At 35.2% G+C, this 22309-nt stretch overlaps 3 protein-coding genes across 12 annotated transcripts; 2 read left to right on the top strand and 1 right to left on the bottom strand.

Moving 5' to 3' along the window:
• The first annotated feature begins 3799 nt into the window (after positions 1 to 3799).
• Positions 3800 to 9149, top strand: LOC129305788 (flap endonuclease 1-like). Of its 8 annotated transcripts, none has more exons than XR_008592034.1 (18): positions 3800 to 3980; positions 4074 to 4190; positions 4296 to 4354; positions 4502 to 4561; positions 4655 to 4708; positions 4810 to 4858; positions 5217 to 5264; positions 5439 to 5504; positions 5588 to 5638; positions 5732 to 5851; positions 5961 to 6045; positions 6167 to 6248; positions 6566 to 6680; positions 6844 to 6900; positions 7021 to 7063; positions 7271 to 7325; positions 8292 to 8449; positions 8863 to 9002. XR_008592034.1 is itself a non-coding variant. In XM_054945881.1 (18 exons), the coding sequence occupies exons 4-18, from the start codon at positions 4515 to 4517 to the stop codon at positions 9002 to 9004; spliced, it is 1158 nt and encodes a 385-aa protein (XP_054801856.1). In that variant the 5' UTR covers positions 3800 to 3980; positions 4074 to 4167; positions 4296 to 4354; positions 4502 to 4514; the 3' UTR covers positions 9005 to 9149. The 8 variants fall into 8 exon arrangements, 7 of the variants coding, with proteins under 7 accessions (XP_054801856.1, XP_054801850.1, XP_054801851.1 ...); XM_054945881.1 differs by having other exon boundaries at positions 4074 to 4167; positions 7021 to 7067; positions 8292 to 8431; positions 8863 to 9149; XM_054945875.1 differs by having other exon boundaries at positions 7021 to 7067; positions 8292 to 8431; positions 8863 to 9149.
• Positions 9150 to 9289: 140 nt separating this feature from the next.
• Positions 9290 to 11088, top strand: LOC129305789 (germin-like protein subfamily 2 member 4). 2 transcript variants are annotated; one of them, XM_054945884.1, is made up of 3 exons: positions 9892 to 10019; positions 10123 to 10148; positions 10392 to 11088. In XM_054945884.1, exons 2-3 carry the CDS (start codon positions 10127 to 10129, stop codon positions 10934 to 10936), a joined length of 567 nt encoding a protein of 188 aa, XP_054801859.1. In that variant the 5' UTR covers positions 9892 to 10019; positions 10123 to 10126; the 3' UTR covers positions 10937 to 11088. The 2 variants fall into 2 exon arrangements, with proteins under 2 accessions (XP_054801858.1, XP_054801859.1); XM_054945883.1 differs by lacking the exon at positions 10123 to 10148 and having other exon boundaries at positions 9290 to 10019.
• A 1064-nt stretch (positions 11089 to 12152) lies between these two features.
• Positions 12153 to 19847, bottom strand: LOC129306254 (phytochrome A-2-like). Of its 2 annotated transcripts, none has more exons than XM_054946730.1 (6): positions 19486 to 19847; positions 18989 to 19386; positions 15211 to 17270; positions 14030 to 14846; positions 12982 to 13272; positions 12153 to 12658 (listed from the first exon to the last, which is right to left on the bottom strand). In XM_054946730.1, the coding sequence occupies exons 3-6, from the start codon at positions 17264 to 17266 to the stop codon at positions 12448 to 12450; spliced, it is 3375 nt and encodes a 1124-aa protein (XP_054802705.1). In that variant the 5' UTR covers positions 17267 to 17270; positions 18989 to 19386; positions 19486 to 19847; the 3' UTR covers positions 12153 to 12447. The 2 variants fall into 2 exon arrangements, with proteins under 2 accessions (XP_054802705.1, XP_054802706.1); XM_054946731.1 differs by having other exon boundaries at positions 19136 to 19386.
• Between the last annotated feature and the right edge of the window lie 2462 nt (positions 19848 to 22309).

The raw sequence follows: 22309 nt of genomic DNA, 5'->3' as shown, positions 1-22309 counted from the left end.
AACCATTCTTAAGCTAGCTTCCTCATCAATTGGTGGACATTAGTTAAATTTCAATCCCTCAAATAACAAGCATTATAATCCACATACAATAACAAGACAGTAACTAACTCTTAATTCTAATTGTTGGTAACCTAGCTGGCTTTCAATTCTAATTGTGAGTTATCAATACCACGTGAATTTATCACTACTCCTCTTTCCAGGTGAACTCCCCCCATAAATGATCACGCCAAGCATATAATCATCATAACTAGCATGTAATTTATTATCATCATTTTCATCATAACATAATTATCAGATGTTTTTCACATCATAAATTAGCACGTTGCTCCATACTCACTCACAATTTTCTTTACATAATCCCATATAACTCGTCAATTTACTATTATCTCGTATTACTTGTTTAAGAGATGAAACAAGCACAAATTTTGCTTTCATTAGTCTATGTCACAATAACCATTCCATTTCCAAGTTTACATACATTTATTTTCTCTATCTCATGAATCATAGTATATGATTTTTAAATATTTCATGTCACACTTGCATAAAAACATATTAACATATCTTGACAATAGTTTATATAAACTAAGTAACTAATTAACGCATAAAAGTAAAAGTAAATTATCCCTTATCTACCTTAAAATTTTTAAAAGATCAAGAGTTACTTCTCAATCACAACTTATTTTTTGAACTAAATTTAAACTCACCAGTGCTTCACAAGGTTAGTCTATAGTTAATATTAACACTCATAATTAATAATGATCAACATTACCACTTTCAATATCTAATTTCATACTTTAATAATTAAAATTTTCAATTATAGTATCAACCTCGCATCTAATGAGTTCATTAACTTTATTTAGTTCTTAATAACTTAAATAATCACTAATATATAATCTAACAATTTAAAATCATCATCAATGTTATAAATTACTCACTTCTAACTCTCAAGTTTTAACATTTTAATTACTAAAAACTCTCAACTCTTGAGTTTCATAACTACATAAGGTTTATTAACTCCTACTAGTTTAAACTAATTTTATTAAACCTATCTACCACCATTAGTGACTTCCAACAACCCAAACCTTCATCACTAATGATACATTAATGCACAAATTCATCCATAATTGAGAGTTCACTTTTATAGACGCATAAAACCACCATCCCTGGTTTTAGATAATTCAATTAACTCTCATTAACTCTATTTAAGCTAATGAGATTAGACCTAAAACTCTTAAGGTCTGGAAATCATCCTCTAACTACCAATACTAACTTAAAAATGGTGTAGAAAGGAAGAAGAATGGCAGAAGAGGCTTACTTTATTAATTAAAAGCTCTAAATCTCCTTAAAACACTAGCAAAATCGTGCCTTAGTAGGGAGAATCTTGAGCCTCTTCATTATCGTCTTTTTTCTTTATGTTTTAGCACACGCATATGCCTTCTTAAGTTTGATTTTTGAAATTACGTTGCAGCGTAATGCATAGTGGGTTAAATTATGACTTTCTCGCTTTAATTTGAGCCTGAGTAATCCAGTTCACTTCCAAACACATTCCAATAATTATAGTTAAACCTAATAGGTTTATTAGCCATCTTTAACTATCATCAAACTTAGTTATATTTAAGTTTATATAATTACCCTTTACTAGCTTAATTAATCAATATGATAATTTTTGGGATGTTACAATAGTAGAAAAAGTTGCAAATATGAGATGATAAGTTGCAAATTCTTTAATGTTAAAATATTAAAAAATCGCATTCTCAATTTAGATTGGAAAACCGAGTTGCAAATCAAAATAAATGAATTTGCAAAATTTAGAAAAATAGGTTACAAATTTGGAAGTTTAAAATTTAGTCAAAAGTTCAATTGAGGACTAAGAGACTTTCTTCGCATTTTGAATTTCATTGAAACTTTATTAGGATAAAATGGTTAAATTGGGACTTAAGTGTCACTCTCCTTGCACTTTAACCACTTGGTTGTATTTTCCTTTTGAGTTAGTACGTGTTTTAGTTTACATTAAAAAATAATTAAATAGTTAAAAGCAAAATGATAGAGGGATCTTAAAAGGATTAACTAGTTTAACTTGAATTTCAAGCGTCAAACTCCATGAACTTTAACGTTTTAATTTTGTAATTTTATTGTGATAAATTTACAACTTGTTTTTTAAATTTTAATATGATTAAAAAATAAATAAATTTATTTTCCATGTTAAAACTTAGGATATAAATTACAAACTTATCATAATAAAATTACAAAATTAAAAGTTAAATTTATAAATTCTTAAAGTTTGATATTTTAAATTTAAATTAAATTAATTAGATCCTTTAGACTCACTTGTAATTCTCTCATAACTAAATGGGGATTACGTGTATGCTTCTTGTCATTTCAGTCCGGGAACAAGGAAGAAATTGAAAAATTCAGTAAACGGACAGTCAAAGTGGGCCAATGTTTGTTGCATTTTATGCTTTGTTTTTTAAATAATTTTTAATTTTTTTCAAAACAAATAATATAAAAATATTTTTAAACAATTTTTTACTTTTTTGTTTGTTAAAAAAAACTGTTTTAAAAACTGGATAATTAAACATGTCCTATAACATGCACATCCAACGATCCAAAGACCCCAATGTCTTCGGAAACGGATAAAAATGCATGTTGGAATTCTCACAATATTTGATAATTAAACATGTCCTATAACATGCAAATCCAACGATCCAAAGACCCCAATGTCTTTGGAAACGGATAAAGATGCATGTTGGAATTCTCACAATATTTGTTGCCATGCATAATCGTGTTTCAGGCCAAATTTGGCCAAGGCCGAGCCACCTGTCCAAAAAACCCGCGCATCAATAATTTTTTTTTATAAAAGGAAGCGTAATAATCATATTAAACGAGGACACATGAATTTTATTTCAGTTAATTACTTTTATAAAATATTTTTTAACCTTCAAATCCTAGTTACTTTCAGTAAAAAAACTGTAAATATTAAACTTTTAAATAATCATAAAATATTATTGAATATTAATATATTAATTTTTAAATAATAATAATTGACATGAAAAGTTGTTATTTAAAACTAATAATATTAAGATTAGAAGGCTTAAAAAATATTTTATTAAATTTAAAAATTAAATTAAAATTTTATATAAAATTAAGATTTTGAATAAGTAATTTTATTTTTATATATAAAAGAAATAATAAGTAATCCCTCATATTTAAAATATAAGCAATTTTTTTAAAAAAATTTGTATATCCTTAAAATCTAAATTATAATAAGAATATATGGACCTGTTTCAAATTATTGTTATTTTATTATTTTGAGAATTGATATTTTATAGAAGATATTTTAAAAACAAAAAATAATAAAAATGAATATTTTTTTTCATTTTTTTTATTTCTCAAAAATAATAATTTCAAAACATTTAAAAGATATTCTTATTTTTTATTTTTTAAAATAATAATTTATTTTTATATTCCTCAAAATACTTTTTAAAAACATATTATTAAATAAATTTTTTTATTTTTTTTTAAAGAATAGAAAATTATTTTTAAACTAGGTTACCAAACATGTCTTATATTATTATTTTTATTTCTAATTTTATTCTATGATAAATAAGAGATATATTTAGATAAAGATGTAGGATAATAAATATAAAAAGTAAAATAAAAATATTTTACACACACTATATATTATATTGTTTATATTTTAAATTAAAATTAATTGAACAAATTAATTAAAATTAAAATAGATAATGAAATAAAAGCCGGGCGGCAAGGGGTCGAACTGTATCTCCCGCGTCACGCGCTGGGCTCAGTCCATAAGGTCCGAAGGACATACGATACGATTCATTAAACAGGGTTTTGTGTGGAAGTCACTCTACTGGGATTCATTATATCTATAGTCAGGTGGGCGGGAAGCAGCTCGTTCGTCCATTCCGAAAGGCTGTTCAATTTCACTTCTCATCGACACTAATAAAATGGGGATAAAGGTATCCAATCTTTCGTTACCGCGTTTTCAGGCTGTTCGAGTTTCTGTCTGTTCTATTAGTAACTCATTTCCCATTGTGGTTGAGGGCTTTCAGGGTTTGACAAAGCTTTTAAAGGATAATGCTCCCAAAGCTGTGAAGGAGCGTAGCTTCCATAGCTATTTTGGCCGCAAGATTGCCATTGACGCTAGTATGAGCATTTACCAGTTCCTTGTCCGTACTCTTCATTCGCCACTCTGCTCCCCTCTTATCACAATTGCTCATGTCTATACAATTCGGAAAGCCTTGTTTATGAACGGTTCCTTTGATTCGATGCAGGTTGTCGTGGGAAGAAGTGGGACTGAGTTGCTTACTAATGAGGCTGGTGAAGTAACTAGGTTAATCCCTTGAGAGTTCCTCAATGAACTGAGTCAATTTCTGACGAGAAATAATTTTACTTCGCCTTACTGTGGAAACTCAATCTCATTGTTCTTCATTCTGTTATATGAGTGTCTATATTGATTTTGTGGCGGTTTATTTTGTAGTCATTTACAAGGCATGTTTACCCGGACAGTTAGACTTCTAGAAGCCGGAATGGAACCAGTGTAAATAGTTCTTTACCTTTTCTTCCTTGTAACCCTCGACCATTCAATAAATTGTTTGTTCTCTCTCATATTCTATTATTCAATGATACTCAGATATGTTTTTGATGGGAAGCCGCCTGATCTGAAGCAGCAAGAGCTGGCTAAACGGTACTGAGGTTAATGCTTTGGTATTGCTCGAAAATTATTTTTCTTGCGGGCGCAATATTGAATTGAAGTCTTTAGCAATATATATGCTAACTTTGTAATAGTTACTCAAAGAGAGCTGAAGCTTATGAGGATTTGTCAGAGGCCATAGAGGTTTGTCCATAATTTGTTATTGACTTTCCTCTGTTCGTTTTTGTGTTAATTTTTTAGAGTAATTTACGTGAATTGGTATTGGGTTCTGGGTAAATTATATACGGCGCTTTTTTTTTTTTTTAAATTACTCTTGGCTCGTAAACCTTTTCTAATTTATTTTCTGTAAAAAAAAAGCCAACTTTCTGAACATGACATTGAAATCTCTTCTAATTTATTTTTTATCATTGGACAACATGAGATTGTGTTTCTATAACTAACGTGACTGTAAAGGAAGTTTACTTATTGTTAAACTTCAGTATGAGACAATGACATTTTTAAAACTGAACATGTATCATGTGAATGCTTCTTGTCATTTCAGTCTGGCAACAAGGACGACATTGAAAAATTCAGTAAAAGGACAGTCAAGGTGGGCCATCGTTTATTGCATGTTCTCTTTGATGAAGCCTATTATTTCCACAAGATTTGGTACTACATCCTCGGGCATGTTTTAATGATCATTATTTGTTTTGCGGGAAGCTTCAGTAATTTTGGGCACCAAGCAGAACTGCAGAAGTATGTTACCTGTTCCTTATTCTTGCAGGTGACAAAGCAGCATACTGAAGGGTGCAAAAGACTTTTATCACTCATGGGAGTGCCTGTTATTCAGGTGACATTGCTTTACTCCTGTATGGTTTTACTATGTACTGTTGTTGCTTATTTTAACATATTATGAGGATTTGGTTTACACAGGCGCCATCAGAAGCTGAAGCACAGTGTGCTGCACTTTGCAAATCTGGAAAGGCATGTGTAACGTTATTTTTGTGAGCAAACTTCATAAAATACTGAAGAAAAATATATTTTTGTGGAATCTATTGTGAACTTTATATATTTTAGGTTTATGCAGTGGCTTCTGAAGACATGGACTCGTTAACATTTGGGGCTTCTAGATTTCTTCGCCATTTAATGGGCCCTAGCTCAAAGAAAGTTCCAGTTATGGAATTTGAAGTTGCCAAGGTCATCGTGGCTCCTCCTATTTTTGGCCAGGAAGGACATTGTATTGTGACTTATTAATTATGTGGTTTTCACTGTTATATCTGTTCTTTCTATTTTTTTTTTTTTCCAGATATTGGAGGAGCTAAATCTGACCATGGATCAGTTTATTGACTTGTGTATTCTTTCTGGGTGTGATTATTGTGGAAGCATTCGAGGTCCCTTAAAAAATCCATTTGTATTTTGAGACTAGAGGCTGAGTTCTGATTCCCCCCCCCCCCCAAAAGCAAGCTCATTATGCATATGCTTTTAATATATAACTGATTATGTGCTCTGTAGGTATCGGTGGTAAGACTGCTTTGAAGCTCATTCACCAACATAGCTCTATAGAGAACATATTGGAGAACATAAATAAAGAGAGGTTTTTGTTATTTTCCTTTACAAATCTGTTTGTCTTTGTGTTGTGTTTTTGCCATGATTAGTGTTCAAGTTAGCTGACTAAATCTGTTTGGTAATTGGCTACTTTATTTATTGAAGCTTTTCTGCATTCCCTTTTGGTCAATATTGGATCGGTGCTGTTTCTTATTACTAGAAAATGTGAAAAACTTAGTGTAGCTTACAAACATAAGTGTACTATCTGGGTGCTTCTTACTTTAAAATGTGTGGTTATAGTCTATAGATATGTACTTATGCTGTTGATAATTCATCATCAGTAATACATACGGTGCATTCTATCAGGTACCAGATACCAGATGATTGGCCATTTCTGGAGGTTAGGCAGCTTTTTAAGGAGCCAACAGTGTTAGCTGAAGAAAAGCAACTAGATCTTAAGTGGACTGCTCCCGATGAAGAAGTAATAACCACCCTTTTTGGGAACTTGAAAAACTAATGACACTTCTAGACAATCATGGATGCACATTTTTGTTCTGTTAATGCTTGTATGTGTTTTCATTGATGCATACTTATGGTTTTGTTGAGAACTTGAAGTAGTTTTCATTGTGTTGCATTCATTGCAGGAGTTAATGGCATTTCTGATAAATGAGAATGGATTCAACAGAGATAGGGTGACAAAGGTATGCAGCTTTAGATGTTATCATTATGGGGGCTTAGCGTGAGTAGGGTTTCAAGGAGTTTTTGTGGCTTCTCTGGAATATATCCTTTTTTTTTTACTTCTAATTTTGTATTCATGTTAGGCAATAGAAACAATTAAAGCTGCAAAGAACAAGTCATTACAAGGCCAGTAAGTGATTTTTTGTCACAGTTTAAATTCCAATTTAATTTATTAAATTTTTATTTGAATTTATTTTTGAATATTTAATATATTAATAAATTAAGATAAAAATATTAATATATGAATGAAATTTTCATTTTAATGTATTATTTTTTTTTAGTAATTTCTCTTCTATTGGGTCAATGTCGTCTAATTTCTCTTTCTTGGAACAGATCGGAATCTGTTCTTAAGCCAGTGGCAAATTACTTTGCACCTATTAAACGAAAGGTATGTCTCCTCTAAGTTTATCATCTTCATTTGTTCTTACAGGTGAAATCCTTTATGTCTCATCCGTCCTTGGATGAAAGTTCTTGAGCTGAATTTTCTTGTTTTAAACTTATTTTTGGGTCCTTTTTCTTCCTTTCCTACATTTTGACACACGATAACTTAGTGAGGTTCTGTGAATCATTTTTTTCCTCATTTTATCACAATTAGTTGATGCATTCAAGTCTAAAAGTCCCGAAAAATTATGTAAATGATGGGTTTGTCAACAAGGTTGTACTAGATTATATATGTATATGTAAAATTTAGTTGTGGAGGTTTGCCTCAGAAAAAGTGAAGAAAAGAAAATTAGTTGCGGAGGTATTACCACGCAAGGCTCTGGGTTAAAAACTGTTATTTTGTTTTCTGTGCCTGTTGATCTATCTGAAATCAAACAATGAATTGTTTGTTCCCCCACATTTTAATATTATCACTCACTAAGTGGGCATGATGAGAGTTCTCTTTGAGGGAAAGAATCGCTCACTTTACACGGGTAATGATTGTTGATTATCAGATTTAATTTTTTGAAGTGCATAATCCAAGTTATGGGACATCTTTAGCGTGTGTTTGTGCCAAGTTCAATGCAGCACCAAAACACGTTTGCTGTGTCTGCTTTTGCCAACCCCCTCCCCCTAACAAGATGATGCACTTTTTCATCTTCTTGTACCATGTATTTCTTTTCTTTTAACTTGTATTTTTATCAGGATAAGCGAATGTTTGTCATTAGGTACAGAGTCAGCAATTTGAACATGCTGATTTGTGTTTCTTGATAAATATGCATTCTATCATATGTTTCGCTCCAATATGTTAATGATAGGATGTCTTGCCTTCCACGAGTAAGAAAGTAGTAATCCAGAAAGCAAAAGTTTTCCCCTAGAGTTGAAATTCGAACAGCCAATTTACTACCTAATCCCTGGTTACTCTGAATGACAGGGGAGCAAATGCACGATTAGATCCTTTAAACCAGCAGCCGAGCGTAAGATGTTATCCCCACAACTTAGTAAATGGTGGAAGCCCATGCTTATCGGCAACCTGAGCATTGCTAACACATCTTTCAAGCTACCTGTCTTTATGTAGGGGCGTCTGCTTCGGTACCTGGAACTGAATAACTCTGTTGGCCCTTAAAGCCTTAGATGTGCATTTACACTTGTACTTTTAGTAATCAAAGGAAAAGTTTTAATGCAATTATGATGACTTTCAGAAATGATATTACGCGATTCATAATTTGTGCTGGGCGTTATAAATTATAATAATACTGAACTATTAACTAATAAACAATTTTGCATCAGAATTCTTACAAATGCGTCGAGCCTTGTTCTGGTCTGGCTGGCAGTAGTTGATTTGTTTGGCGTAGGGGCTTGTGTATTGTTCATTACTAATCTAGAAGTGAATTGTAGTAGTGGCCCTGCAATAATAGAGCAATATTCTTTCTGAACTCCCAACCCAGGTTCTTTATATTTGGTGATCCATGTCTTGACGAGGGCTTTATTTCCCCTTTTGACAGTAAACACCAGACAGTGCTGCTAAACAGACTGCCAAAAAGACAGGCCTGTGGTGTTGAGAAAGAGCTAGCTTTGTGTTGTGAAAAATCTGATCGGGGTATTTGCATGTTGATCGTGGCAAATCTGTGCGTCATTCAGCTCTGATTTGTTCTATTCTCTGATTATTCACGGGAGATTGACGTTTTCATTAATCTGTATTCTGCTATCTGTGTTTTTTTTTTCCTTCGGGTGATATAGCTATCGAAGATCTGCAGTCTTTGGAATGTAAATTGTTTCGCATGTGATGAAATGCGGTGGTTCCCCCCCCCCCCCCCCGCGTGTATTGTTCTCAACTGATCTGATCTGATGCTGGCTTACAGTGGCAATTGGAAATGCTTTTCCTAGGAAGGACAAATGAGGCATGGCAATTAGGACTATCATTAACTCTTTATGCTAGACGCCTGAAATCAAATTATTTAAGATGTTAAGGCCAGCATAGAATTGCCAGGAATTTCAGGGTCAAGGACAATATGACAGCATGCATACTCGTTGAAGTGAAAATGAAATGCACCGACTCCGTGTGGAACCAATCCACAGGGTTATGCCGTAGAAGACACGATCTAATGTGAAAATGAGGAATCCTTCTAGGTTTCACGGTCCATTAAACCGGACATCAGGCGATGAACGAGTTGGAGGAAGTTGGCTTGATGCAATTGCGATTCCAGCTAAGCAGAATTGATTGTGAGAGGGGCAAGTGACGCAAGACGAGGGCAGATATCAGGGCCCAAAATAGAATGGGCCTTTAGCCTCCGATGGCGTTTCTTTCGGTTCAAGCACTTTGTTTCGTGGTTTAAATTCACAGCATTCATTTCTAACTAACAAGTCCATGCCTTCTCCCTTCGACGATTGTTATATATACCCCGCCCTCACCAGATCTTCCCAACTTATACAAGCAAATTCCCCCATCCCTGTCGTCAATTCTGTGAACCTATAGACTTGAAGAGTCTGTCTGGCTTGTTGGCGTTTTGGTCTCTTTGTCTATTTTTCTTATAAAGTAGCTAAAATATGAAACTCGCAGTCTTCGCGCAGCTCCTCATGACTCTTGCTCTGGTGTTAGCCACTGCCGTTGCAGCAGATCCCGACCTTCTTCAAGATCTGTGTGTTGCCCATCTTAGCTCCGGTATTACTTCTATTGCACTTCAATCTCCCTCCCTCCCTGTCGTTTTAAACATTGCACGGAGTAATGGGGAGGATGCTAACTTTCTTAATTTGTTTGCATCCAGGACAATGAAGCTCAGGAAAAAAAAAAAAGTACTATTTTTTATCCCCCATAACTGAAATTTATCATCCTTCAATATTTTTCCTTCAAACGCAACTCTGAAGCCTTTGACACTTCTATGCTTTCGCCAAATCCGGAAGAAACTGCATTGTTTCCTTCTCTTATTTCATATTTGTGTTACGATTTCCGAGGAGACATCTGAAACTTACGTTATCAAACAATGTGATGGAAGCTTAAAACTTGCAACTCTAACTGTTGGATGTGAAAAAACAGGGGTGAAAGTGAACGGGTTCACCTGCAAGGACTCTTCAAAGGTAAATGCCTCAGACTTCTTCTCCGACATTGCAGCCAAACCAAAACCTACCAACAACACGTTTGGCTCAGCGGTAACTGGAGTCAACGTTCAAGTAATCCCAGGACTCAACACTTTGGGTGTGTCCATGTCTCGCATAGACTACGCTCCTAGCGGCCTCAACCCTCCCCACACCCACCCACGCGCCACCGAGATAGTGTTCGTGCTCAAGGGTCAATTAGACGTGGGCTTCATAACCACAGCCAACAAGCTTATATCAAAGACCATCAAGAACGGTGAGATATTTGTGTTCCCAAAAGGCTTAGTTCACTTCCAAAAGAACAACGGTAAGGTTCCTGCTTCTGTCATCGCAGCCTTCAACAGTCAATTTCCCGGCACACAGTCCGTCGCCACCACCTTGTTTGCCGCCTCGCCGCCAGTTCCAGACCATGTGTTGACCCAGACATTCCAGGTTGGTACCAAGATGGTCGACAAAATCAAGTCCAGACTCAAACCCAACAAGTAGCTGGTTGGTGATCTGTCCTTCTAATCTTTGTCGCTTTACAATATTTTCTAGTTTGGAATTTACAAGTTTGTGGAATTCACGGCGCTTCTGTTGACTTCTTGTGTATGCCATATTATTGTTCTCTGGAAAGCAATAATTCATTAAAAAGTCCAGTCCCCACTCCATATTTTTTCCCACGGGCTACATTCCACACACACACACACACACACACAGATGAAGGAAGGAAATTAGTGCTTTGGAATTGGCATATCATGGCGGGTTAGGGTAAAATTTTTTCATGGGAATATAATGATACCTCCTTTCTGCTGCTAGATGGATCCCACCATGGCTTGCTAGTTGTCCAAAAGTAATTCATTTAATTTACATTCTCCTATCTTATCCATGTGATGGGGCACCTATTGACGGCACGCAGTAACATACTGCCTCGCTGAAAGGTTTAACTTTTGGTAACATGCTGCCCATGTCTACGTGGACTTCCATAAATTATGTTCTGTTTACTAGAACCCAGATTTATGTATGTTCACTGTGAGTTTATAAACCCAGTTTATGTTATCCATGTTGGGTTAAGCTGCGCTAATAAGTTTAGTGGGTATTGTATTTAACTATTTATTTAACACTATATGATTTGACTAGTGAGTGGTAGATCAGCTCATTAGAATTACATAAAAAAGACGCCACTTCCTTCTTGACCTAATAATAATAATAATATATATAGAGTAAAATAACAAAAGTTGGTATTTAGGCATGGGCCAATCTTGTTTATATGCATAAACCAATCCCTTCTTGCAGCCTTCTTCACGGCGCTTCAAATTACAAAATAAACGAACGCAACAGTGTCGAATATCTAACATCGTTATAATTTAATACGTCCAGCAACGGCATGGGCAAATGCAAAAGGTTTTGAAAATTAATTCATATTATATGTCTAGAGACCAACTATAATTGATACTGCTGGTTATTAAAGGATATGGTGGGCGGCTAACTCACCTCATGCGACTGCCAAGAATTCACGCTTATAATATGTCGAATTTATCATCATTGTTTTTTTCTTTTTAAAAAGACTGAACTCATGCCACAGAAGGAAAGACCTTTAAAGTCACACTATTCCTTCTAAAGATTTTGCTCTTTCGTTTTCTTTCTTTCTTTCTTGTGACACAACAAGCCCAAGAGTTTGGCATAATGACCAATGCAACTGGACGGTGCGTTGAGATAGATGGAAGGACAGAAGAAATGTCATTGAACAAGTTCCAAATTCAATTTATACAAGAACAGACGATCTACGTCAATTGCTGTATAAATAGCCGAAAGAAAGATTAATAATAATAATAATAGCCCAGGGGCAAGAGATGATGATTAATGCCGATCTGCATTGTCCGTTACAACAGACAGCAGGGAGGCACGAAAGAAATTAGACATACACTGGAAATTCGAAAAGGAATGCATTTCCTGCCCCATAGAATTTGTGATGCACAGTACAGTAACTCAGTAAGGTATCATTTTGCCACAAAAACCTAGGCCCTCAACTTGTGGCCTACGGCAAGTTCAACGCTTAAGGTGAAAGATGATTTGCCTTCTTGTCTTAGATAATGGATATCCCCATTCATCAGCTTCAGCAACTTTCTGCTGACGAGAAGGCTCACGCCCTCCTCGAATTCATGTCCATCACTCCCAAACATCTGGTTCAGCAATGTTTCTGGCACCCCACTACCAGCATGTGTTATACTGTTTTACAATCAAAAGAACACTGATGAGCCCTTAAATTCAAAATATATGTTGATGTGACAGCATTATCCTTTAGTTGGCACAACATTTATCCTCTCATATTTGGAATTTGCATATGGCAAAACAGGTAAGTTAAGAAAGAAAGGTTTTCAAGAGAAATCCTTGTATATACACTTCATGCACCAGTGGACTACTCAAAAAGCCACTGGAAACTCACCAAAGTGGGTGTTTGTTTCAAGTACTGAAATCCACGAAAACACTCATTTGGCTGAGTTTTTGTTGACTATTTTGTACAGACAACTACTACATGATATGTATCTTACCTGAGCTCCAAATTGGCAAGCTGGACAGATTTTCCTAACTGATCTTTGGTTAGAGAGGCCGCCACAACAACTTGACCCCCAGACGGTGTAAAACTGATGGAAATGGATAAGAAGTCAGCTAGGATCTGCTGAAGTCTAAGACTATCACCATATAAGATTTCTGCCCCGATGCGATCTTCGACATCATTCACTATTCCGATGCCCTTGGCCTTGCTCTTCGTCATTACTTGACTAAAGGAGGCAACCAATACGTCATGCAGCGTGAATTCAACCATCTCCAGATCCAAGTACCTGTCAACATACGGTAAATGAAGGAGTGTGCTATTGTTATAGTACATACTGACAAAAATTTGAGCAAAAGAAAAGTTGGCATCCAGATTGTAATACTTATTTCAAAGATCTCGACTGTCTGACATACTTTGTCAGTCTATCTTACAAAAGCAGCATACAAAGGCTACATTGTAACAGCTGTGAAGAGATAAATGAAAATTTTGGCAAACTTCATGGCCTTGAACGTCCAGAGCTCCAAAGAAGAACACACATGATATATGGAGAAAAACTAATTCAGCTGTGGCAAAATCTCCGTCAGAAATAAGCAATACTGGGTGGCAGCTATATAAGGGATTTTGCTTTTACTGCTAGCATTGACTAGCAGCATGCATTTGATTTCACAGTTTCAGGAGATAAACTGAGCAACCAACTCACCAGTTAGAATATGACATGGTCAGAAGTCCTATCCCCTTTTTTCTGGTTTGATAAGAGCATGTAAACAAAATTCAGATTTTGACTGCTAAGACAGACTTGAATTAAAGTATTTTTATTTATAAAAAGATCACCAGCAAAAAGTTTTAATTGAAGCTTCTCATGGACCGGAAAATGGATTTTTCTTGTTTCTCTTTTTTGGTGAGAGCAAACATGAGGAAGGGAACTTCAATGCCTCAGTAGGAACTTGATCGTGAGAAATAAAACCTCAAAACCAGATAAAAACAATAACAAAAGCTCACAAACTCACAAACAAAAAAAAGAAAAAAAATTACAGATATCATACCCATCAATGATTCTGTCAAGATCTGAGTCATCAAGGATTTTTCTCAGCTGGCGCTGGCACTGAGCACTAATGTGTAGAAGCTGCTTTTGTTCGGTCCCTAATTCAGTATCATCCAACATTTTACGGGAGAACATAATCCCGCATAAAGGATTCCAAATCTGCCTTTTCATATAAGTTAAAGCTTTTAGTCTCTTCATGGCAGTTTTTTCATAAAGGCGCTGAATATGCAATGCTTGTTGCAGCTCTGGGCTTGCTAGCTGCAAGAAACAGAAGACCCCAGTAATTGCTCCCTCTGAGTCCAATTTCATACTTACAGAAAGCAGGCATTCTACATACTTGCCATTCCGAGCAAAGAAACCAAAGACAACCTTCTCCGTTTCCAAACCAGTCATGGCTTTGTTAAGTACAATACCAAAATTGACAAAAGCTTCTTGATTCTTGAGCCGACAACAAGCCATCTGCGTACCAAACACTTCCCCTAAAAGCATCTTATTCATCACCTCCTCTCGCTTCCATCCAGTTAACTTTGTCATAGCCAGATTCCATTCACAACACCAGCCAAATTCATCTGTACCAAATATTGGGGGAATCAAAGGATTTGGGTTCTGTACAATTGCCTTGTAATCACCTTCAATTCGAGTGAATTTGTCCATAACCGTCTTCTGAGCGGTTATATCTTGAGCCACAAGACAAACCCCAACAGCATTATCATGAAGATCCTTGCTTGCACAAGCATTAACTACTAAGCTAATAGAAGTAGAGTCAGCCTTAGACCCATGTGTCTTGATCTCAAATTGAACATTCTGCTCTTCTTCACCTGATTGCATCATAACAAAACGAATCAATAGCTCAGAAACACGGAAAACAGGCGAAACAAATTATCCCCGTGATTGTAAAAATTCACTGCTCTCTTTATCCAACCCTATAAAATAAGCAAAACCAACATCCATAATGGTACATTTTTCCCCTCAAGTCTTGTGAGGTGTTGAAAAAAAAAACCTGTGAATTGAGGAGCACAACTTATTTTTTCTCTTATTTCTTCATCAATGCAATATTTGTCGATGAAATTAAGGAAGATGAAATGTTTTTCTTGTCAATAGTAAGACATCAATAAAAAGGGAAGAGCTTTAATGATTATGACTTTCTTTTTCGTTTTTTGGGGTTGGGTGGGGAGCAAATACCTTGCAGTGTCATGGCAAGCATCTTCTTGACTCTATCAACTGAAGAATCTTCAACAAGTGTGAGCAAATGCTTTCCAATAGCTTCATCGACTGGAAGACACGTCAACTCAGCAATTTTGTTGTTCCATCCATTGACCAACCCATCAACATCGACTGCCAAAATTGGTACGGTTGCTGTTTCGATTAACCGAACCATCTCACTTGTCACCATTTCCAGTTCTTGCATTCCTTTAATTTTCAATACACTTAGTCTTGTATTGATTGCATTTGTGCTTGTGTCCATAATCTCTGTCTCTTTGAATGCATTTCTCAGGATGAGCTGCAAGGAGTGGATAGCATCCATTTCATAGTCTTTCCATGGCAAACTTCTTGACTTAACAACTTCAAGGAACGCCTTGAATGATGATCTTGGGTGCATTCTTCCACCATCATCCTCTTCACCAGGTTCATGCTTTGCACCACCCCATCGGATTTCTGCAGCAGCATGTGACCGAAACCAGAAAACCATGTCTTTGGAGGCTATTGTCACGGCTGCCATTCCACATACCATATCACCAAGAGCATCAGCTCCCGGGAAGCCGGCATCAGTCAAGCTATCTGTGCTCAAACCAGTGGAATCCTTGTGACATTCTGACAGCCATAACGCTATCTCTCTTATCTGGGATTCACTTGGTGTTACTCCTAATCTCCATACCTTGTCGTTATATAAGAGGCAAGCTCCATCACATTGCACGAGATCCATTATATTTGGGCTCTGTGATATAATCCCTAGGGGTGCATCACGCATCAGCATATCACACAGGAGGCTCTGGGTTCGCAGGATGCTTTTCTCAATAATCTGATATTCCAACTCTAATTCTGTGTTAACGTGGATAGCAAATACTTGAGCCAGAAACTCACAAGCATACCTAAGAGGAAAAGGAACAAACCGGGGGCTATAGTTATGGCAAACTACCAGGCCCCAGAGTCTCTTCCTCTTTCGTGGCTGTACAGAAGCAGAGCTATCTCCATCTTCATCTCTGTCATTGACCACAACTGCCATAACCAGGGAGGCAATTAGATTCATGTTCTGCATATATTGCACGTGGCAACTATGAGGAGCCCTCAAGGTTGAGCCACAGAAGGTTAAATCATATGGCAGGTTTTCATCTTGAAGCACCTTCACATATTTTGCCCGACAATCAACTATCATACGAACCTTGCTCTTCATAAATAAAAAGCGTGTAGCCTGTGGAATATCAGTGGCTGGATAATGCAAGCCCAAATATGACTCTAAGCCAGGCTTTTTGACCTCAGCAACCACTTCTCCATGATAATCTTCATGAAATTTATACACCATCACCCTGTCATAACCTGTGAGCTCAAAAACCTCATGAGCCATGACATCACAGAGCCTTTCCATACTGCCACTAGGCAATGCTTGTAATCGGGTAATTGCTTTGGAGGCGAGTTTGTAAGATTGGAGAGCGCCCATTGCAGTCTTCTGAACTTCATAAGGCTTGACAGGCTCGAAGTCAACGATCATGCTACCAGTGACAAGATGGACAATTGCATAAAAAGGCTTCCCAGATGTCTTGCAATGGACAAGGATGGGGTTAAGAAGTGAAACCTCCCCAAATCCCATTGCCTTCTGCAAGGCAGAAGCACTTTCGCCAGTGAAAATGCTTCTAATGTCAGTTCCCATTGCAAGAGCAGGGTGATCACCAACATTTGGCACAGTTTGACTAACCAAGGTAAGCATTTCAGGTGCATTCTCACTGTAGGCAATGACCTTGGATGTTTTGTCATTTAAGGCTAGCAAGCAGCCAAAAGGCTGGATCAACAGGCCTTTCTGTACGTGATGGAGGTAAGCTGTTGTTACTCTGTCAGAACTTGACTGATGCTCGCCAGCACTAAGGGTGCCTGAAACACGCACTGAACTGGAGTAGTCGAAGAAGCTACCAGACTCAAAATCTGCATGAAGCTTTGCATCCACGGTGGTCTGAGTAATGACCCTAGCACTATGTCGTGATCTTCCTGAATTGCTGGACGATTGGCCACGCCTTGAGGAAGACATTTTCCTGTGGAGTGCATCCAGAAAGATTTAATTTGAAAGGGAGGGCGAGAGGGATCAACGAGGAAGAGTACGCCAACGTGGATCGTAACATTAACTTTTTTTTCGAAGAAGGGAATCTTTGCTGGCATAGAACCATTATTGACTCATTCAGATACCTTTGTTATTTGGTCGGTAGTTTAGGGTATGTTTGGATTTGAGTCTGGAAAATTAAGTTTTAATAAAATTACGGAAAAACATAACAATGGATCTCTATAATTTTACTGTATTTTATTATTGATCTCTATATTTTTGTTACTCTTTTCTCTGGAACGTTAGTCATTCTATTTTTAAATATGTTTAGAGAGATAACGATATGGCAACGATATTAAAGTATTGGATAACTAATGGTGTTAAATTAAATGTTAAAATAAGAAAGAAATGAAAGAAGAAAGTGAAGACTATGCTTGACCACACGAAAACAAAATAAACTCCAACATCAAGATTAACCGAAAATAACAATCAAGAACTTTAAAACTAAAACAGAAAATAGAGCATCTTGAAATGACGAACAATACCAATTTTTTTTTTGAAGCATTAACATTACAGATGGAAAAAAAAAAACTTAAGAGACTGGAATGACAAAAAAAAAGTACAAAATTAATAACAAAGCAAGATAGAATTATATATATTAATAATTATTTTTTCTCTAAAATCATTTATAAAATTGATTTTTAATATAGTTAAAAATGCGTAAAGCCATAATTTTATGAAAACATATTTAAACTGAATTAATTATAAACTTACAACCATATTTAAAAAAACATTCAATTACCATTATTACATGTCAAAATTAACTATAAATTTTAGATCATAATTTTTTTAAAAAAAATATTCGAACACCCATATACTGTTAATATGTTATATTATGAATGCAAAATCATACTTATATTATCAACTGTTACTAACTTACGTTTTAAAATCAGATTTATAAATCAATTACCTCCAAACTCTATTTTTCCAACTCAAGTCTAAACATACCTACTAAATTTTTATTTTAAATTTATAATTAATTTTAACATGTATAGAATTACTTAGATATTTTTTTAAAAAAATCATAATTCTAAGTTCATATTTAATTTTAAGATATAATAGGAGTATTTGAATATTGTTAACAAAATTAAGATTTGGGCTTCTAAAAGCATCTTGGTGAGCATTTGGAGGGAGAACGATCTTTTGAAGCTTACAAGAATTTGAATAATCAGTAAATATCAATGATCCAAAACCATGCCGAATCATTAAAAAAAAAATCATTTTTCATGTCTTAAAACTAATAAAGGATGCCCATTTCTCCGTAGTTAGATAATAAAATATTCTCACGGGACCCTATTTTATTATAGTAAGCGAGCAGTGCAGTACATTCCGAATAAGGATATCAACCCCCCCTTCACACGTGTTCGAAAAGAGCTTATAAAAAATATTAAAAAAAATCCTAGCAAAAGAATTTAAGAACATTCGTGTGTATGCAAAGTTCTTTTTTTCAGGTGTGTATTTGAAGTTTTAGTGCCTATTTAGTTTTAAATTTACATCTGACAAAAATTTACTTAAAAGATTTAATTATTTAATAAATTTGATCAAAGCAAATTCCAATATGACTGGATGTCTGGATTATACTCAAACAACTTCGGTGGCACAGAAAAAACCATTCAGGACCCGTCAATCAATCAAAGGATAATGTCTCCTTACCTTCGTCTTCAAATTAACCATATAAAAATAAACTTTGCTTGGGTTAAAAAAATTTGCGGAGTAAGCTGCAGCATGGTGCAGAAATCAAGTGCTGACATAGCCACCCAAAATGGAGAAAGTGAAGAGAGCAAACGCAGAACCGCTGACCTCGATGAGCGAGCTACCAGCAGCAAAACCTAAACGGGATTCACGCTCGCCTGACCATTGACGACCAAGACTTAGAGAGAAGTTACGGATTCAGATTCCCGGCTGTTTCAGTGGCCGTCAACCTGAATCATGATCATCGCCCTCGGAAACAAACGCGACTACTGCAGATTCAGCGATCAGCAGTCAGGTGGAACCGCCAGAATCTATTCATTGACAGTACCATGGGCGGATAATTATCTAAAGTTCTTGAGCTGTGATATTTATAAATATATTATTCATTAGCATCGAATCGAAGCATGAATCCAGGAAAGGACACGGGGACGAGGCCGCAAAGGTAAAGCAGACCATACCGGCGAATTGGGCGGCTTTGATTTCTGAAGCTGTCAACACGGGCTCTCGATCCTCTCCCATATATAGCCTGCTGGCTTTTGCTTCTTCACCGGCTTCTTCCTACACTCTCGGTTTTAGATTCCGTTCATTGATGCGTCGCTTCCTTATTTGCAGAAATATCCCCACAGCTTATCCAAATTAAATTCACTCCAAAAGCGTCAAACTCGAATTACGTGGATGACATGCTTTTTATTTGATCTCAAAGCAAAGCCGAAAAGAATCCCGCTTTGGCTGTGGGCTATGAATTGGTTGTCACGTGTCGCCCTCAAAACTGCATCTGATCGCTCGGCTTCTACTAATGCGCCAAAATAATCTCCTGATGGGACAGGATTCCCAGGATTCATAGAAGCGCATCTCTATTATCCATTCAGGAAAAAAAAAAAAATCATCCAAAATTTTATTATATTTCTCTAAATGCACGGATGAATTATCTAATCTAACGAAACTATTCCTATATTTGGCAAAAATATCATGCAAATTAAGACAAATATTTGACAAAAACTTCTCCATTATTTCTTTAATTTTTTTCCCTTTCTCTTTCTATCATCTTCAATATAATCGATTTATATTTACAATTGTATGGTATGACATATTTTCATTAGATAAAAGATAAATGATGTGATGTATTACATCCATGCAATAATTTCTCCTCATTAAAAATTACTTACACAGTACACCATATTATTTATAGTTTATTTAATAAAAATATATCATGTTCATGTGATTGTAAATATAAATTTATTTTATTATTATGATGATGAGGAGAAAAAACAAGAAAGAAAATTTCAAAAATAAAGTAATTAAAAATAACATATACTCCTTTCGTTTAAAAATATAAGGCATTTTTAACTGAATCTTACTCTCAATAAATTAGTTACCTACTTTCAAACTAGCTCAATTTTTTTATATTTATTCTTATTAAACACCCTACAATAAATGTAAAGTTATTCATCAATAACGACATTTTAAAAAAAAAAGACAATGATTACACCTCAAAAGATTAAAAATATTTTATATTTTTTAATATCAAACTTCCTCAAAAAATATTTGTATTTTTGAACAGAGGGAGTAAAATATTATTGATTTAATCAGTAGTGACATAACTTGTTTTTATTGGAACCTGACTTCTCTCTATTTTTCCTTTCTTCATTTTCTCTCCACTTTCCATCTCAACCATTGAATCCATTTTTAAATGATTAAAATTCTATATTTCATAAAATTATTATTAAAATGTGAAATCTTATAAAAAAAATTAATTAATTAGTTTTATGAAAACATTAATTTCAACAATTTAAAAATGAATCCAATGAGAGGTGGAGAGTAAAAGATCTGATATATAAATAATATTTGAAAACTACACTAGTGCTCCCGTTTTGTAACCATCCAGTGGAATAAAAAAGCTTTAGGGATTCCTCTGTTGCATTCAAAAACAAAAAGCTTTTGAGACGAAGGGCTGCAAGCAGTGTCTGGTCTAAATTCTATTTGGATGGGATGGGCATATGTATCTTTTCTTATCTGTTGTGTTCATCAAAACCTGCTGCTGCTAGCCTTACTCCAGAATAACATTGATCATGTAATAACTGCTTTCAATCATGGGGAAGAAGATTTTACACTTGAGATACTCCCTTCGTCCCAAATTATAAGGTACTTTTAGACAAAATTTTACATACCAATAAAACTCATTAAATACACTTGACAACCTTATTTTTCAAGATAAAAATATAAACTTTTAAAAATACTCTTCATTTAATACTCCATTGATTAAAAAAATATTGAAGAGAGAGAATATATGAAAAAAGTAATATTGAAAAAGTATCATTAATGAAATCTTATTTTTATCAAAGTATCTTATATTTTAGGACACTGACTCTTTCATAAAAGTGTTTCATAATTTAGGATGGAGGGAGTACATGATTGATGATTCTCACTCGCTCAGAGACAGGATTTGCCCATTTCAAGAAATTGATACCTGTTTCATTTCATACAGATCTAAAGCCATGTTTCCTCCACAAACAATACTAGTACAGTACCAGCTTAATGTTGCTCTTCACACATTGTTTCAATCTAACTGATAGCTAACCAAGATATCAATAAACAATGCGCACATGACATGGATAGTCAGTAATAAAGCAGAGGAAAAGTTCCAAGTCACTTTCAAGAGGAAGGAAACATCATCTGTTGGTGTCTAATGCAAAATGCCATAAAATCAACTACACATCAGCGTCTGGATAAGAATGAACTGTGTCAGATATTTGGCATACGGAAGGTGAGATCATGCAAGAGATGTTCCATTATAATCATGCCAAAAGTTCGCAGAAACATACATATTCTTTAACATATATGCACTTGAAATCATTAGAAACCACGACAAAATACAAATTTCTCCTTAATCCAGCCATTGCTAGCTTTCCCCACATGACCGACTGTGTATTTTAACTTAGCAGCCTTGGCAGATGCATGAAGAACATGTGAAATTGTCTAAAGCCATAGTCCAGAAGCAGAGACACATAAGAAACATGATAAACATACACCTATATTCTAATACAAAATGAAATAGACAAGGTTTCTTCTAATGTCACCGTACAGTTGATATCATCACAATTATTCTCTCAAGAGTAGCCCTAGAGATAATCAACATATTATGTTGGTGAAAAAAATCCTACTAGTTAGAGAGCAACAAGAGTTATTTGTGTATGTTGAAACACTGCCATGCATTATAAATGGACAACGACAATCACCTTTGAGAAGGAAAAAAAAAAATCGGATATACATAAAGAAACAAAT

This window comes from Prosopis cineraria, unplaced genomic scaffold (assembly GCF_029017545.1).
Source record: "Prosopis cineraria cultivar Desert tree isolate PC_DT_omini unplaced genomic scaffold, ASM2901754v1 PC3, whole genome shotgun sequence".
In the NCBI taxonomy this organism is placed as follows: domain Eukaryota; kingdom Viridiplantae; phylum Streptophyta; class Magnoliopsida; order Fabales; family Fabaceae; genus Prosopis; species Prosopis cineraria.
Note: the sequence above shows the minus strand (reverse complement) of the source record. Positions and strands in the feature narration are given on the sequence as shown.